The sequence below is a fragment of the Dipteris shenzhenensis genome, chromosome 27, assembly GCF_047967505.1.
Source record: "Dipteris shenzhenensis isolate YYH24624 ecotype China chromosome 27, Dip_SZ_1.0, whole genome shotgun sequence".
NCBI classification, from domain to species: domain Eukaryota; kingdom Viridiplantae; phylum Streptophyta; class Polypodiopsida; order Gleicheniales; family Dipteridaceae; genus Dipteris; species Dipteris shenzhenensis.
In genome coordinates, this window is record NC_141622.1 from 43,899,757 (window position 1) to 43,916,136 (window position 16,380).

The 16,380-nt window shown below is 44.8% G+C and overlaps 1 protein-coding gene across 1 annotated transcript; it reads right to left on the reverse strand.

Annotated features, from left to right (window-relative positions):
* Positions 1 to 11,865: 11,865 nt before the first annotated feature.
* LOC147884350 (pentatricopeptide repeat-containing protein At3g03580-like) lies at positions 11,866 to 16,149 on the reverse strand. Its single transcript, XM_087398183.1, has one exon. The coding sequence runs from the start codon at positions 16,132 to 16,134 to the stop codon at positions 11,866 to 11,868; it is 4,269 nt and encodes a 1,422-aa protein (XP_087254309.1). The 5' UTR covers positions 16,135 to 16,149.
* Positions 16,150 to 16,380: the final 231 nt, after the last annotated feature.

The following is a 16,380-nucleotide window of genomic DNA, read 5'->3' on the forward strand; positions in this document are numbered from 1 at the left end:
AGTCCTCCTTATAGATTGTGACATATATAGTTCATCATCCCTCCTGGAGAATGGGATTATTTGTCTGAGAATTCACTTTATCTGGATAGGGGGAGGACATTCTCCAAAAGACAATAATATTTTCTTGTTTTTAGTGTCCTCCTGTTCCTTTGTGCAAGCTTATCCCTTATGCCAAGGTGAGAGGGCTAAGGGATGATGTCTCTAGGTTGAAAGCCGCCTTTGGTAGAGAGGGTTATGTGCAAGAGAAGGGGGCTTTTATTGTTTCTCTTTGGACTTCTGGGAGAGATGACTGCGATGTTGATGAGGCTGTCATGCAAGAATGGGACCCTATATGGGTTTTTATTAATGTTGCATGGCAAGTTATGTCTAACAAAATGTTCTACGGTTGGGAGGGCAACCACAGGACTGTTGCATGGCAAACAGCAACCAAAGAGCATTTTTCACAGACGCGTGAGAAGCATTACAGAGTCCTCTGCACAGTCATTGATCCTACATGCATCAGTGAGATTGCTCTATTATCCACCTTGCAGAGGATCAACTTGTAAGAATTTCTTTCCGTTTTCTTAGAAACATTTTTTGCTTTACTAAATTAAGTCAAAATTATTCCTTTTAGTGGAAAGAGTATTTGATGGTTGATTGCTTTTATTGTTTACCTCTTCTTTGAACATTCATAGCATGAATACACATGCATTGGTTGCTACCTGTTTGCAAGATGAGTTGGTGAATTGCAAAAACATTTGTTCAGCCAATCATGAAGAGTAGTTGAAGGATTTTCTAGATAGAGATAGGAGGATCTTTGCAAACATTAGGCGCAAATACAAGAAGGGGAGTGAGCCCTGGTTGTTAGAAAATACCCAACAGAGGGTACACGCAGCGGAAATAATGCCCAAGAGCTCACACAGTGTGTGGTGTGGGTGTGGAATCACAAACTTCTTTACTTATGTGCATTCAATAGGTGTGCAGACTCATCGATAGACAATGAACCAAACTACATAGAGAAACCACCAAATAATATATTTCCGTCCACAACTATGGACACAATACAAGAGTGATAGATCTAGAGTCCCACCAATGGTGTGGTCCTCTGATCTTACCACAAAGTCCTTCTCCTATCTGCTGGCTATCTCTAGACTAGAGTCCGCGTGCTCCACCTTGAGCATAAGTAAACTTTTTGTCTAGAATGATCCTCTCCACCTTGCTGTCTGGAAACCAGCCTAGGTGGGCAGCCTCCTGGCTAAGTCGGCAGCCCTGCTAGCACCTCTTTATCCTCCTAAATGTAGGTCCAGAGGGTGGCTGCCTGCTGCTCCTTTCTGCTCTGGATCTGCTGCTGCAAGTGATATTGAAATGAGGCCTGAATGCCCTCTTTATATAGGCCCCAGGGGGGGCTGATAAAAACCGACCAGCCTGGTACAGACTGGCCGACTAGTCTGTGGCTGGTCCAGCCTATAAGGCACACAACCCAGGGCTTTCTGGCCCAAACTTCCAGGGCCCTTTGGCCCTCCTTTCAAGGCATATATCCAGCCTATAAAAGGCCTGTTTCCTGCCCACTGACAGCCACTTTTCCTGCTGCGGATCTGGGCCTGCACTCCCTGCAATGTCTATGCCTCTGCCAGGCCCTCTTCTCGGCCACGTGTCCTGCACCGTACGGGTTCCTTGTGCTGGCTATTGCTTCGCCTTTTGCTACTGCAGATCCATCCTAGCTCCAGGTACCCACCATCTCTATGATTCTTGCCCACATGGCATCCAATCAGATGCCCATGTGACAAACACTCAAACCCTAGGTTCACCCCCCCATGCTCTCCTCATTTGGGGGCTTACAGATGGGGAGGTGACCTTTCCAACACCCCCTCTCACCGACATATCTCGGCCCAATGCCAACACGTTGATGAAAATGCTCCAGTAACTCCCTAGTCGTAGTCCTCTGGAACCTTTCGGTGTCGAAATATTTTCCTGGCTTTTCATCCAGTGGCTCCTGCTCCACCAGGTCCGGTTCCGCTTCCGCACACCATCCTGGTACACAGGTCCATCTCTGGTAGCACCTCCTGGTACCACCTCCTTCAGTCACATTCCTGCCTCTGAACTCGAACAATCTAGCCGTCACGATCTTCCAGTCGTCCCCCTCATAATGAGTGAACAACCTGGAGTCTTCCAGGCACCATGCTCTGAGGGTCTGTTTCAACCCGTCCTTCCTTTGGCAAGGTCTACAACCAATGAATTTTTCCAGATAACCTAGACCATGAACTCTCGCTGAGTTCTCAAGCAGGTACTCTTCTAGCTTTAGTACTCTTTGTCCACCACCTTCTAGCAATCTGCGTCCGAGATTTGAAGAAGCACAAATACTTCCCCTTCTGCCTTCGAAGAAGGCCAATTCCTTCCAATCTCTTATCACCTGAGACAAATGAAGAGCAGAATCTCTCCACAGCATGCTATAAAGGCTCAAATGCAGAATATCAAATACATACCAGACTGTTGTACTGCCTGAATGTTCGCTCTGAAAGCAAACCCTGTACCTCAATGAGGCACCTGCCAAGATCCTGTGTAATCCTGTACTGTCCCCTTCTGAAGTCTAGCATCCATCGGACCATGAGACCCTAGGGCTTCCCATGGAATCCACCCTCGTGTCAGTGTCAACAGCTACAAACCTGGAAGGTACCAAGCGCTCCATACTATCCTTCACCTTCACAAAGGCATCTGACTCCTCGTCGACCCACATCTCTATGTCAGACATCCTTACTCTGACTTCTGGATCAACATATCTGACCTCGGTAACACTCGGTGATGTCACTAGGAACAATTCTTCGATTATCACATTAGTTTTAGCCTTTCCCTCTGAATCTGAGTCAGACTCCTGTTTGTTTTTCAGATCCGCCTTTTTCTTTCTGCAGTCCTTTGCAAAATGTCCGGGCGTATCACAATAGAAACACTTCTTCTTGTGCTTCCTCTTCAAAGTCCCCTCATCGTCAGAGTCATCTTTATTGGACTTGCCACCGTTAGGCTTGCCCTTTCCTTTACCAGCGGAATCCTTCACCAGCATCGCCTTGTCATCTTTGTCCTCGTTGTAGAGCTTCTCCCGAGCTTCCTCCTGTAGCAGTAATGGACACAACTCCTCAAATGTTAGAGGTTTGATCCTCTGTCCTACTGTCACAGCCGTAACAAAGCTCTTGAAACTCCGAGGCAGTCTCCTCAGTACCATCAAGGCCAGATGGTATGAGTCTATCTTCTGACCAATTGCTGCCAACTGATCCCGCACCACCTTGACCTTCGTCAAATGGCTATGTATCATATCGCCTTCTTCCATATCAAGATTGTAGAGTTGATGCTGAAGAAGCACGATCCGGGAGGTATTATCTATCTCGTACAGATCCTTCAGGGTGGCCCATGCCTCTACTGACATCTCAGCTAGCTGGATATGCGGAAAAATAGAGTCCGCCGTAGTCCCTATGATTATTGCCAGGGCATGGGCATCTCTTTCTTCCCAAGCTTCAAGCTCCTCTCTGTCTACTGCCATGAGTACCTTCCCTTTACTGTCCACCAAGTCTTTCGGCTTCGACTCCTCTCCTGTGGTCAGCTTCCACAACTTCCGAGCCACTAAATGACTCCGGATCTTCACTTTCCAGATTGGGTAATTAGTCTCGTCCAGGTTCCCAGACTCTCCAAAGTTAGGGATAGTGAAAGAGAGAAAACTGGAGGAGGAGGAAGGGAAAGCAGGGGCTGAAGAGGCTGTAGATGGCGACATCTCTGCTGTATATACCACACAGCAAAGTCAACCAAACTCAAATTCAGTAAACCAGAACTCTGAACGCACTTGATTGAACCTGAGTCACCCTCCTTCTCGCAAGGGCACAATCCTCCAGTCGTGGAAGTCGATTCCCTAGAGCTTCTGAATCAGGGTCGTCCTTCAGCAAGGTCCCTGCCTTCAGGCTCCCACACCTGTGAGCCTCCTACTTGGGCTCTGATTCCATGTTAGAAAATACCCAACAGAGGGTACACGCAGCGGAAATAATGCCCAGGAGCTCACACAGTGTGCGGTGTGGGTGTGGAATCACAAACTTCTTTACTTATGTGCATTCAATAGGTGTGCAGACTCATCAATAGACAATGAACCAAACTACATAGAGAAACCACCAAATAATATATTTCCGTCCACAACTATGGACACAATACAAGAGTGACAGATCCAGAGTCCCACCAATGGTGTGGTCCTCTGATCTTACCACAAAGTCCTTCTCCTATCTGCTGGCTATCTCTAGACTAGAGTCCGCGTGCTCCACCTCGAGCATAAGTAAACTTTCTGTCTAGAATGATCCTCTCCACCTTGCTGTCTGGAAACCAGCCTAGGTGGGCAGCCTCCTGGCTAAGTCTGCAGCCCTGCTAGCACCTCTCTATCCTCCTGAATGTAGGTCTAGAGGGTGGCTGCCTGCTGCTCCTTTCTGCTTTGGATCTGCTGCTGCAAGTGATATTGAAATGAGGCCTGAATGCCCTCTTTATATAGGCCCCAGGGGGGGCTGATAAAAACCGACCAGCTTGGTACAGACTGGCCGACCAGTCTGTGGCTGGTCCAGCCCTATAAGGCACACAACCTAGGGCTTTCTTGTAAACTACTCGGTGCTTTCTATCAATTCAAACAACGGATTTTGCAGAGGCATTTGAATGAGATGATTGCGAGTTGCCAAACACACATACTTGAACTTAAGAGTTTGCAATTAAGTTGGAATTAAGACTTATACAGCTTAAACACAAAGTGACATCATTGGAAAATGCAATATGATTGAGGGGCCAAGACGGCCCCCCCCCTTTATCCAGGCTCACTTTATTCTTGAAAATGGAGATACAAGACCAAGGTGCAATGCACCTTCCAAACTGATGAACTCAGTGAAAACCTAGGACCTAGATACAAGACTCAAGAGCATATGTACAAGGTAGACAACAAAAAGGACTCCAAGCTCAGGTTTCAACTCTTGGCTTGCCCAATCCACAAGGAAGAAGCCTGTAACAATCACCACTTACATCCAACATTAGAGGCAACCACTAGTTTCTAGAAAGATAGTAGAAACAACATGAAATAGTGCTGTAAATGAGATAAACTTGACAATACAGGCTCCCTTCGTGACTTGATCCTTTTGTAGATGAAGTCCTTGATGCCTTTGAAGCTACCTTGGGTGAGGAGAGTGTGGAAATGGGGCTGGAATGAGAACAGCTTAGAAAAACAGCCTGTAGGCTAGAGAGAGAAAGCTTTTATGGAGTGATAGCTGTAGAGAGAGAGTGCCAATGCTGATCCCAAGGGAGGAGATGTAAGAGAGGAGCTGCTGCTGTTCTAGAGGTGCACAGAAAGGCAGATTTCTGCAAGGGAAATGGGCTGGAACAGTAGAGAGAGAAATTTTGCAATAGAGAGAGAAGGACTGCAGCAGGAGAGAGAAAGGGGCTGTGGCTGCTCCAGGCTAGGTGAAGGAGAGAGGATGCTGCTGCTGTTCCAGAAGAGCTAAGAGGGGGCAGATTTTTGGAGAGGAGGGGATGGAACTGTAGAGAGAGAATGTGCTGTTGTAGAGAGAGAAAGTGCTGCTGAGGTGAGAGAATGGCCTGGGGAGAAGCTGGCTGCACCCAAGGAGCTGGAGAGGTTCTGCTGCATCATCCAAAAGGAGGGAGAAGAAAAGTGACGAAATTTTCATGTGTGGAATGAAGGGGAGAGGCCTTCTTTTATAGGCTCAGCCCCCCCCCTAGGCCTAGAGTGGAAGGTGGATACTTGTCCCAGATTTTTGGTGGGCTGCAGTCCCAAAGAGGACAGTCCACAACCTGCCCCAAATCTACCAGATTTGGGGCCAAACACTTGGCCTGCATGCCCTGCCACTTGCCATGCATGCTGCCACATGTGTGGGACAGGTGGACTGACCTGCCAGCTCAGATTCCATGTGGCAGTCTGCCACGTGTCAGCTGCCACGTCACTCCCAAAAACTCTAAAATTTCAAAGTTGTCAGAATTTAATTCTGATCGCACCCACGGGTTCCTAACAGCTTAGACTATCTATTGACATACTCTAAGGTCATAACTGAGCCATACTGAGCTCATTTGTTGTCGTCTTATCTTGTATCTCCATTACTCTTGGCATGCTACCGGGCCCACACCCAAAGCTCAGGGAACATTCTCTTGAATGGTTCCTAGGTCGGTATGCAATCTGTGCATTTGATTGGTCCCATGTTTGGGTACTCAGGTGGGGTGTGGTTCCTAGATGTTCCTCTCAAAGAGAGGCCATCACTCTTGTGGGTCACTAATGCCCATAACCCCAAGCAAGGGGGTCCACCCTTAAATGCTAGACCTAGTCCCCATTGGTCCGTAACTGAACAGTAGGAAAACATTTCATTTCTTAATAAGCATACTATTGAAAAACAAAAAGAAATAGTACCAAGCAAGTGGATGCATGTTGAAGCAGGATGACATTCCCTCCGTCTTTCATTCGGTTGTCCGCAACTGAAATGCTTCCTCATAAGCATCCAGGATTTCAAGACACTCCTGAAATGTAGCTCTGTCCACCCATTGGGCATCGGTGGATGGGACCCCTCTGAACTTCAAAAGGTACATTTTGCGAGTCGTGCCTCGACGTCCCATAGTGAAGTTATGCAAAATAATTTGCTCTGGGATCAACAAGATCTTAGTGTCCTCTACTTCAGGTGCATCGTCCAGTGTGGGCTCTTGAGGTGGTTCCCCAATGAAGGGTTTCACCAAGCTTACGTGGAAGACATTGTGGATCTTCCAATGCTCTGGAAGTCTCAATCGGACTGAGACATCATTTATTACCTGCAACACCTGAAAAGGATCATAATATCGAAAGGATAGCTTGAAGTAGATGCGCTTTTTGCCCACTTTGGTTTTTAACCGGGCTTTCTCAAATTTCAATAAGACCCATTGGCCTTCTTTCACTGCAAACGCCCTCCGTCTTTTATTTGCAGCTGCTCTTTGTTTCTCATGTGCCTTTTGAATGGTTGCTCGAACCGTGGCATAAGCAGAGTCATAATCCTCCCTTTTCTAGAGGTGCTTCCACCTTGTTAACTACCAAAACAGGCTTTTTGAGGGCTGCGTCTTTGTTGCTGCTGTTTTTGGCAGCTTGAGGGCATTCGTAGAAGTTGTGGCCTTGATCGCCACACTTGAAACACCGCCCTTCGGAGTAATACTTTTGCTTCTGTTGTGGAGACAATGAGCTGAAAGTGCGGGCTGCTTTCTTCGAAGGAGGCTGGCTGGCTGACTTTTACTCTTTTGGTGCGTCCTTTGCTGTCTCCTTACCCTTTTGTTCCTTGGAAGAGGTTCCCTGGGACTTCCGCTTGTTGTTGCTTCCATTCCGCTTGTTGGAGAAAGATTGTTTCTTCTCCACCTTCAAGGCGATGTTGATGGTGTCTTCGAGAGAAGTAGGAGTGGCAATGTCCACCTCATGCTGAACGATATACCGTAGGCCAGCAAAGAACTTCCTTTGCTGCTCTTTTTTATCCTTCCTACTGAATGCTTGAACTTTTAACAAAGTATCCCAAAAACGATCAACATACTCACTGACTTTCTGTTCTTGGCATTGGCGGAGGATGTCCCACTGCACCATTGTATCTCTCTTAAACTCCTTAGGCAGGAAGTGCCTCATCAAGCATGGGGGGGCTTACAGATGGGGAGGTGACCTTTCCAACACTGGTATCCTCTTATGAGGAGATACCTTGGCAATATGGTTTAAAATGTACGTTCTTCTCTTTTATTATTTAGCAATTAAGTTGATTTTGTTTGCAAGCTAACATCTGAAGAGTGCTTCTTGCTACTTGAAGGTTCAAATCTCTCAAGCGCTTGGAAAGAAGCTGGAGAAAGCCAAACATTCTATGTCAGAGGAGGAGCTTGGGAGAGTGGAGAAGAAGGAGCTAGAAGAGCTTGCCACTCGATACGGTGAACGTATCGGAAAGGTGCATCATCTCAATTACTTAAAAAATAAAATTGTTGCACTAGTGCAAGCTTTACAATTCTTATGTTTTTATATTCGGGTACATGTCAGACTTCAACATTAAGATGGTTACAAAGTTAAATTTTTGTTGGGTCTTTAATATTCACATTTTCGTCGCTTGTTTAAAAGATTCTTTAAATTGTTTGCATGTCTTAGATTCTCAATATAATTGATCCAAGACTTGGAGATGAGTGGATGGCAAAAGTAATGTCGTTGAGATGGGACACAGAAAGTTTTGCCACCATCGAGAAGCTGAACCTTATTGCACTTCATGAGACTCCAATCGAGACAAAAATATTTTGGTTGTCTTTATTGGAAGCTAGCAAAACCATGAATTCTTCGTATGGTCTACTTCGCGGAGATAATTTATATAGAGTGTCAGTAATTTGGTTGTTTACTTGAGTTTGTGATTCTATCTTTTATCAAACCATCTAGGTAATTATCAATTGTGTTGGTTTAGATGGTTGAAATGCGAAGGCACTCTCGAAAAGATATACTAGAGGGGCCTTTGTATTATACAAAACTTTGATGACATTCCAGACAATGCGGCTTTTCCTACTGATTGTACATTGCATGAGTTTTATGAGGAGGTAAAACTCGATCTAAGAAGCACATGTTTTACCTAAAGTGCAGGGTTGATAGAAACGACAAGAATGAGGATGCTCTGTTGCTGAAAAAACTTGATTGGGTATACATGGCTGCGCAGTGGCTTGTGTTTAGGTACTTGGCTACAACCTCTTTCATTTGGAATGATTTTAAGTTAAAGTTTAATGTTGGAAAGTTTGAAGCTTGTGTATTGAGTTGAACCTCCTTGATTTGGAATGGATTTGCCCAACGTATGTATGGACATAGCCATAAATTGTGTTTTTGAAAATCTTTTTTGTGAAGGTTCTTTTCGTCGATGAGAGAAAAGGGCCATCTATCAAGTATACCACTTCTTGCTCACCATTGGTCGGCATTGAACAAAGAGGACAATTGTATGTATCCACCTCCCATGCATCACCTCACCAAATGGGAGTTGGATACATGTCCTATATGGAGGACTCTTTTGTCATGGAGAGGGAGGAGGAGTTGCATGTGGTGTTCAAGGTTGAAGAAGCTGCAAAGACCTCGAGTGAGAGAAGGACTCGAGAGGAGAGCCTTGCTTCTCCATCTATGATAGTACCCCCGGATGCAAGTATAGAACCATCTATTTTACTTCTTTATTTGTGTTCCATTTAGTGGTTGCTCTTCTCAAAAGCATTGACTACTCGCAGGAGCTAGAATGCAGGAGGAGATAGAGGATTCCGCTCCTAGCGAGCGAGTAGTGGGAGAGTCCGCTTCTAGGATAGGTAAATAACATTTCAGTTTGCATTTTTATGATTGGATATATGTTCACATGATTTAAGTGGAAAAGTATAAAGTTACATTTTACTAAGTTGAAAAAAGTTGAAGTGAGGTTTTTAGATTGCATCTTATAGTTTGTGTTCTGTTGAAGTGTATGCTTGTGATAATTGAGGGGTGCATGTTTAAAATATGAGTATGCTTCTCAAATTTGTATGCAGATCATGCAGTAGTCAGAGATAGAATTGTTTTGAAAAAACAACTTAGATTTGTTTACTTGGCTGACCATGCATGTCATGGTGCACACCCTGTTAGGAACCATTGATGCATAGCGGTGGTGGCAGATTACATTGCCATTGGCCACGATTTTGCCGTTGGTTTATGAAGCCCATCCTTTGCGGACATACATGCACATATGTCTTCACGTAAACTGAGAGGACGGTCTTATGTGCAGAAGGGCAGATCCGTAACTTGGGCTGCTGATTTGATTTTCTTGGATCTGCCCTTTGGTGGAGACCATGTCATGCCCCCCTCGCATCCACTTTGGGATACTTTGTTAGAGGACCACGTGCGCTATGGGCTATCATTGTCGGCATCCACCCTGTCAGATGAAGGGTGGTTGGTTGTCATGGCAGCTAGTGGAGGTAGTTTATATGGTTGTTAGTCTATTTTTGCAAGCATTTTGTGTTTATTTTATGGTTTGTAAATAGTCTAAATACCTTGGCTTTCAGGGGAGAGTATTAGTTGGGTGGAGCGCTACTATCGAGTCTTAGAGCTTCATATTGCATGACGCATTGTACTTGTGCATCACACCTCGTTTGGATCCTATGAGTCGACTGGATCACACATTGGGGTGATGCTTGTTTCAAACCCTATTTCCGTCCTTCTTGTTACATTGGATAGTGCAGGTAACTAATTTGGTTTTGATGTTTGCAAGCTTGTACATCGCACATATTTCTACTACATCGTCGAGGGATGCACCCTCGGACTTTTGTTGATCGCACTTCCCCATTCTTCGAGGTCCTCGGCATGCAGGCAACAGATGATGTGATGTACCACTACATCCCTGACGATGCTCTGGGGACCATCATGGCAGGGATGCCTTTGAGGGGAGGCATGGAGAGGAGTGATAGATGATGTGATGTACCACTACATCCTTGACGATGGCTTGGGGGCCATCATGGCAGGGATGCCTTTGAGGGGAGGCATGGAGAGGAGCCATACCTTCCTCTGGTACTTTTTGGAGATGCTTTGTGTTCCATAGGGTATCTGTGTTGAGCTAGGATGCGGCACAGCCCCGTTGCTAAAGGCATGCCTTAGCACAGGACGTGCTTATGCATCCCTAGATGTGGATGATAGATTGATGCACTCGTACATTATTCATTTACTTAGCGCTAGCAGACAGGGTAGGGAGGACATCACAGCGTGGGGTGATGATGAGATGGACACCAATGCCGGCTGATTTTGATGACTAGTGAGCACCTTTTATCACTTTGGAAGGTGTTTCATTTATTCATGGACATTGTTTTTTGGTGCTGCTTTGAGGCTTCATTTCATATTGAAACTTGACCATTTTGTGTTCTTCTAAAATGTGATTATCAGTGCATGAAACATAGAACATGCATGACTATTTATTCTTTTAAATATACCATTTATTAGTCTAATTTTATATTTGAGTGTGGATGTTTTTTTAATGTTGTCTTGCCAAAGTTTGTTGCCAGTTTACGCAGAGGCAAGCACAAGGGCTATGGTTAATGATCCACGTTGCGAGGAGACTCAGCCAAAGTATCAGCTGAGGAGAAACATCTTTATAGATGATGAGTGTGACTCTGAGTGAATATTAACCAGAGATCGCATTTGCGATTGGTGTAGGAAAATGTTTTATTGATGAACATGGATCCCTTTTGTGGGCCAATTTGTTGCTTGCTTTTTCCCTCTATGAGGACAATGTAATGATCTATTTGATTTAGTTCGAGCAATCAATCATGTTTCATCATGCGATAATCTTAAAGTCACATGTTGTGTATAAGATGATGTGTTTGTTTGCTTCTAGTGTCATTAGTTTATTTCATTGGCCATCATGAGTGTGATTGTTTTTTTCAAGTAAACTATCTCGCAAAAACATGGGTAAGGCATTGCCTTTACTTTTTTGCTGAAATAAAATCAATCATGGAGTGGGAGCTCCAGTCATATGGCTAATGAGGAAAACATGTTTGATTATCCATAAACCCTAAACATTAAGCATATTAAATGATGGTCTTCATGTAAATGACTACTTATATTAGAGGGATTCGCTCGGAATTTGCTTCGCTCGGAAAACTTCGCTCGGAGTCTAGGAATCCTCGGTCCAGTCACAGTAGTGATCTTGTTGGCTATATACGGCTAATATATTTTCTGCAGAGAAGCAAGTAACATTCATTGTTAATCTCTAACAGCTGGTGCACCTACATATAAGTTCAACGCATAGCAGTTATGCCTTGTGTATAGATAAATCGTGACGTCCCAAGAACACAGATCTTGACAGTGATTCCACATCTTTAAATTTCTAGTCACACATAGCTGCATCTATGTCAAAAAGCTCAAAAGCTATCCCACCCATAATAATCAGCTTCTTGCTCCTGATAATAACTGGATCTCAAGACCAAATCTACACTTGGCATATGCCCTTCCTCTTTCATCCGTGAAGTCAACATTTCTAGAGTTTTTGAAATTTCCTTACTTTGGCTGTTACCCACTACAAACTCGTGCACCTTCTTGTCCACCTCTATCAAAGCAGTTGCAGGCAGCTTCTTCGCCCCTGCATGTTTCCTCAGCTCCTCTATTAAATATGCATCATCACACCTGCCAGCAAAAGCATAGATGTGTGCCATAAGCACATATGAAGAAGCAGATTCAGGATTCATCTGAACAAGCTGCTGAAGGCATCTCAATCCTAGTTTTGCTTCGCCATATGTTTTGCAAGCACTGAGCAAAGCTTTCCATGTTTCTTCAGATGGAGTACAACCCATAGTTTCAATAAATTTCTCTGCCTCGTACACATGTCCTGATCGTGCAAGAAGATCGACCATGCAAGTATACTGATCTATAGTTGGTGTGATGCCATATTCTTCTTTCATTGCCTTGAAATATGCCTGGCCCTTGAATACCAGGTTGGTATGGCTGCATGCAGCAAGAAGACATGTGAAGGTAATAGCGTCCGGCTTCACACCCTGTTCTTGCATGTTCTGAAAACATTGAACAGCCATGTTTCCCTTGTGGTTCAAGCCATATCCTTTTATCATCGCATTCCATGACACAACATCTCGAACTGGTAGCTTGTCAAAAACATCTCGTGCCTCTGAAAGTGAGCCACATTTGGCATACATGTCGACCAAAGTGTTGCCAACAAAGAGATCTTTTTCGAATCCCCTTTGTATGAGGTCAGCGTGCAATTCTAGTCCTGTGTCTATGGCTCCTATGTTGCCACAAGCTTTCAAGACGCAAGCAATTGTGATAGCACCCAAAGAAATGCCCTCCAATTGCATCTGTTCAAAACACTCCAGTGCTTCTTGACTAGCTCCATGTTCAGCAAATCCTGCAATTAGTGTGTTCCATGACACACCATCCTGAAATGGCAGCTTGTCGAAAACTTGCTGTGCCTCTGAAAGCAAGCCACATTTAGCATACATGTCAACCAAAGAGTTGCCAACAAAGCTATCTATTTCAAGTCCCTTAACTATGACCTCAGAATGTATTTCATGCCCCCTGCTTAAGGTTCCAATGCTACCGCAAGCTTTCAAGATGCAAACAAACGTGACAGAATCCATAGTGACACCCTCTACTTGCATCTGCTCATAACATTTCAGCGCTTCCTGACTAGGACCATGTTCAGCATACCCTGCGATGAGTGCATTCCATGACACAACAGTACGTACTGGCAATTTGTCAAAGACTTTCTGTGCCTCTAAAAGCAAGCCACATTTAGCATACATGTCAATTAAAGTGCTACCAACCAAAGGATCTCTCTCAAGCCCCGCTTGTGTAATCCCCATGTGTATTTCTTGGCCTCTGCTTACCACACGTGTGCTGCCACAAGCTTTCAAGACACACATTAATGTGAGCGCATCTGGACATACACCCTCCAATTGCATGTGTTCAAAACATTTCAATGCTTTCAGAGCAAGCCCGTGCTCAGCATATCCTGCAATTAATACATTCCATGACACAACATCTCGAACTGACAACTTGTCAAACACTTGCTGTGCCTCTAAAAGGGAGCCACATTTGCCATACATGCCAACCAAACTGCTGCCAACAAAAAGGTCTCTTTCAAATCCCTTTTGTGTGATTTCTGTGTGGATATCCCTCCCCTTGTCTAGGGTGCCTACACTGGCACAACTCTTCAAGACACAAGCAAATGTGACAGCCTGTGGAGAGAGGCCCTCCCATCGCATCTGTTCAAAACAGTTCAGTGCTTCCTCACCAGGTCCATGCTCAGCATATCCTGCAATTAGTGCATTCCATGACACAAGATTTCGAGCTGGCAGCTCGTCAAAAACATCCCGTGCCTCTGAAAGTGAGCCACATTTGGCATACATATCAACCAAACTGCTGCCAACAACAAGATCTCTTTCAAATCCCTTTTGTGCAATCTCAGTATGTATCTGACAGCCCTTGTCTAGTGCTCCTATGCTGCCACAAGCTTTCAAGACACAACTGAATGTGACAGCATCTGGAGACAGATTCTCCAGTTGAATCTGATCAAAACATTTTAGCACCTCTTGACGAGGACCATGTTCAGCATATCCTGCCATTAGTGTGTTCCATAAGACAATATTTCTAACTGGCAGTTTATCAAAGACTTCCCTTGCCTCTGAAAGAGCACCACATTTGGAATACATGTCAACCACAGTGCTGCTGACAAACAAATCACTTCCAATGCCCTTCTGTGTGAGTGCAGCATGCATCTCTTGGCCCTTTTCTAGGAATCCTATGATGCTACAAGCTTTCAAGACCCAGACGAATGTGATCGCATCTGGAGAGATACCATCCAGCTGCATTTGGTCAAAACATTTCAGAGCTTCCTGACCGGCCCCAAGTTCAACATATCCTGCAATAAGTGCAGCCCATGACACAATGTTTCGGACTAGCAGCTTGTCAAAGACTTCCCGAGCAGTGCAGAGTGAGCCACATTTACCATACACATCAATCAAAGTGTTGCCAACAAACAGATCACTTTCAAATCCCGCGCGGGCAATGTCAATGTGTATTGCTTGCACCTCATCTATTGCTTCTATGCTGCCACAAGCTTTCAAGGTCCAAACAAATGACACTGCATCTGGAGAGATACCCTCAAGGTGCATCTGTTCAAAACATTTCAGAGCCTCTTGAACAGCTTCATGTTCAGCATATCCTGCAATTAGTGTGTTCCATGACACAACATTTCGAAGTGGCATTTTGTCAAAGACTTCCTGTGCCTCTGAAAGTGAGTTGCATTTGGCATACATGTCTACCAAAGCGTTTCCAATAAAAGGATCTCTTTCAAATCCTTTGAGTGTGATTGCTATGTGTGTCTCTCGGCCCTTGCATATGGCTCCTATGCTTCCACAGGCTTTCAAGATACCAACAAATGTGACCGAAGCTGGTGAAATGCCCTCCAGATACATCTGTTCAAGACATCTCAGTGCTTCCTGACCAAGTCCATGCTCAGCATACCCTGCAATTAGTGCGTTCCAGGACACAACATCTCGAACTGGCAACCTTTCAAAGACCTCCCGTGCCTCTGCAAGTGAGCCACATTTGGCATATATGTCCACCAAAGTGTTGCCAATAGAAAGGCCTCTTTGGGTTCCATTTCGTGCAATATCAGCATGTACTTCTCGGGCCTTGCCTATGGCTCCTATGCTGCCACAAGCTTTCAAGACGCAAACAGCCGTAACACTGTCAGGTAAGACATCCTCCAGTTGCATCCATTCAAAACATCTCAGCGCTTCCTCACCAGGTCCATATTCAGCATATCCTGCAATTATTGCATTCCATGACACAACATTTCGAACTTGTAAGTTGTCGAAAACTTCCCGTGCCTCTGAAAGCGAACCACATTTGGCATACATGTCAACCATTGTGTTGCCAAGAAAAGGATCTCTTTCAAATCCTTTTAGTGCGATCTCTGCGTGCATTTCTCGGCCCTTAAGTATGGCTCCTATGCTGCCACAAGCTTTCAAGGCACAAGCAAAGGTAATGGCAACTGGAGAGATACCCTCTGATGGCATCTTTTGAAAATACTCTAGGGCTTCCTTGCCATATCCGTGTTCAGCATATCCTGCAATTAATGCATTCCATGAGATAACGTCTCGAACTGGTAGCTTTTCAAAGACCTCCCGTGCCTCTGTAAGTGAGCCACATTTTCCATACATGTCAACCAAAGTGTTACCACAAAAGATATCTACCTCAAATCCCTTTTGTGCAATCTCAGCATGAATGTCTCGGCCACTCTCTACTCCTTTCAGCCTGGCACAGCCTTGTAGTAGGGCCATAAGCGTATACCTGCTGGGGCGTACGTTATCCTCTTGCATTTTCTGGTACAGATTTAAAGCATGCTGTGTTTGGCCACATTGGGTATACCCCGATATAAGAGAAGTCCATGAGTGCTCACTTCGATGAACCAACCTGTTGAAAACTTGCTGAGCATCAGGCACACGTCCACATTCCACATACATTGGCACAATGTAGTTCCCAACAGCTTTATGAGCCTCCAGCCCATTATTGCAAATGTGTGCATGCACAAGCTTGGCGCACCCTAGATTTTTCTCTTTCCTGCACTTTTGTAAGATGCAGATAAAGTTCTCAACCGAATGTAGCTCAGCCATTTTATCCACAATGCTAAGCATCTCTTCCAAGCTGAGCATATCCCAACTGCCACTGACCTCATGTGGTTGCATTACTTGTTGGGACCTAAAGCTATACTTGCAAATGAGACCAGAGCATGCTAGCTCCGCTGCAAAGGCAACATCCAAACAGCTCCTTCTTAAAGTGCCTGGAGACCATATGCTTTGCCCCTGTTTCTCAAGCATGTTTTTTTCCCAACTAGTTTCTATATAGTTCTCCAACAAGGT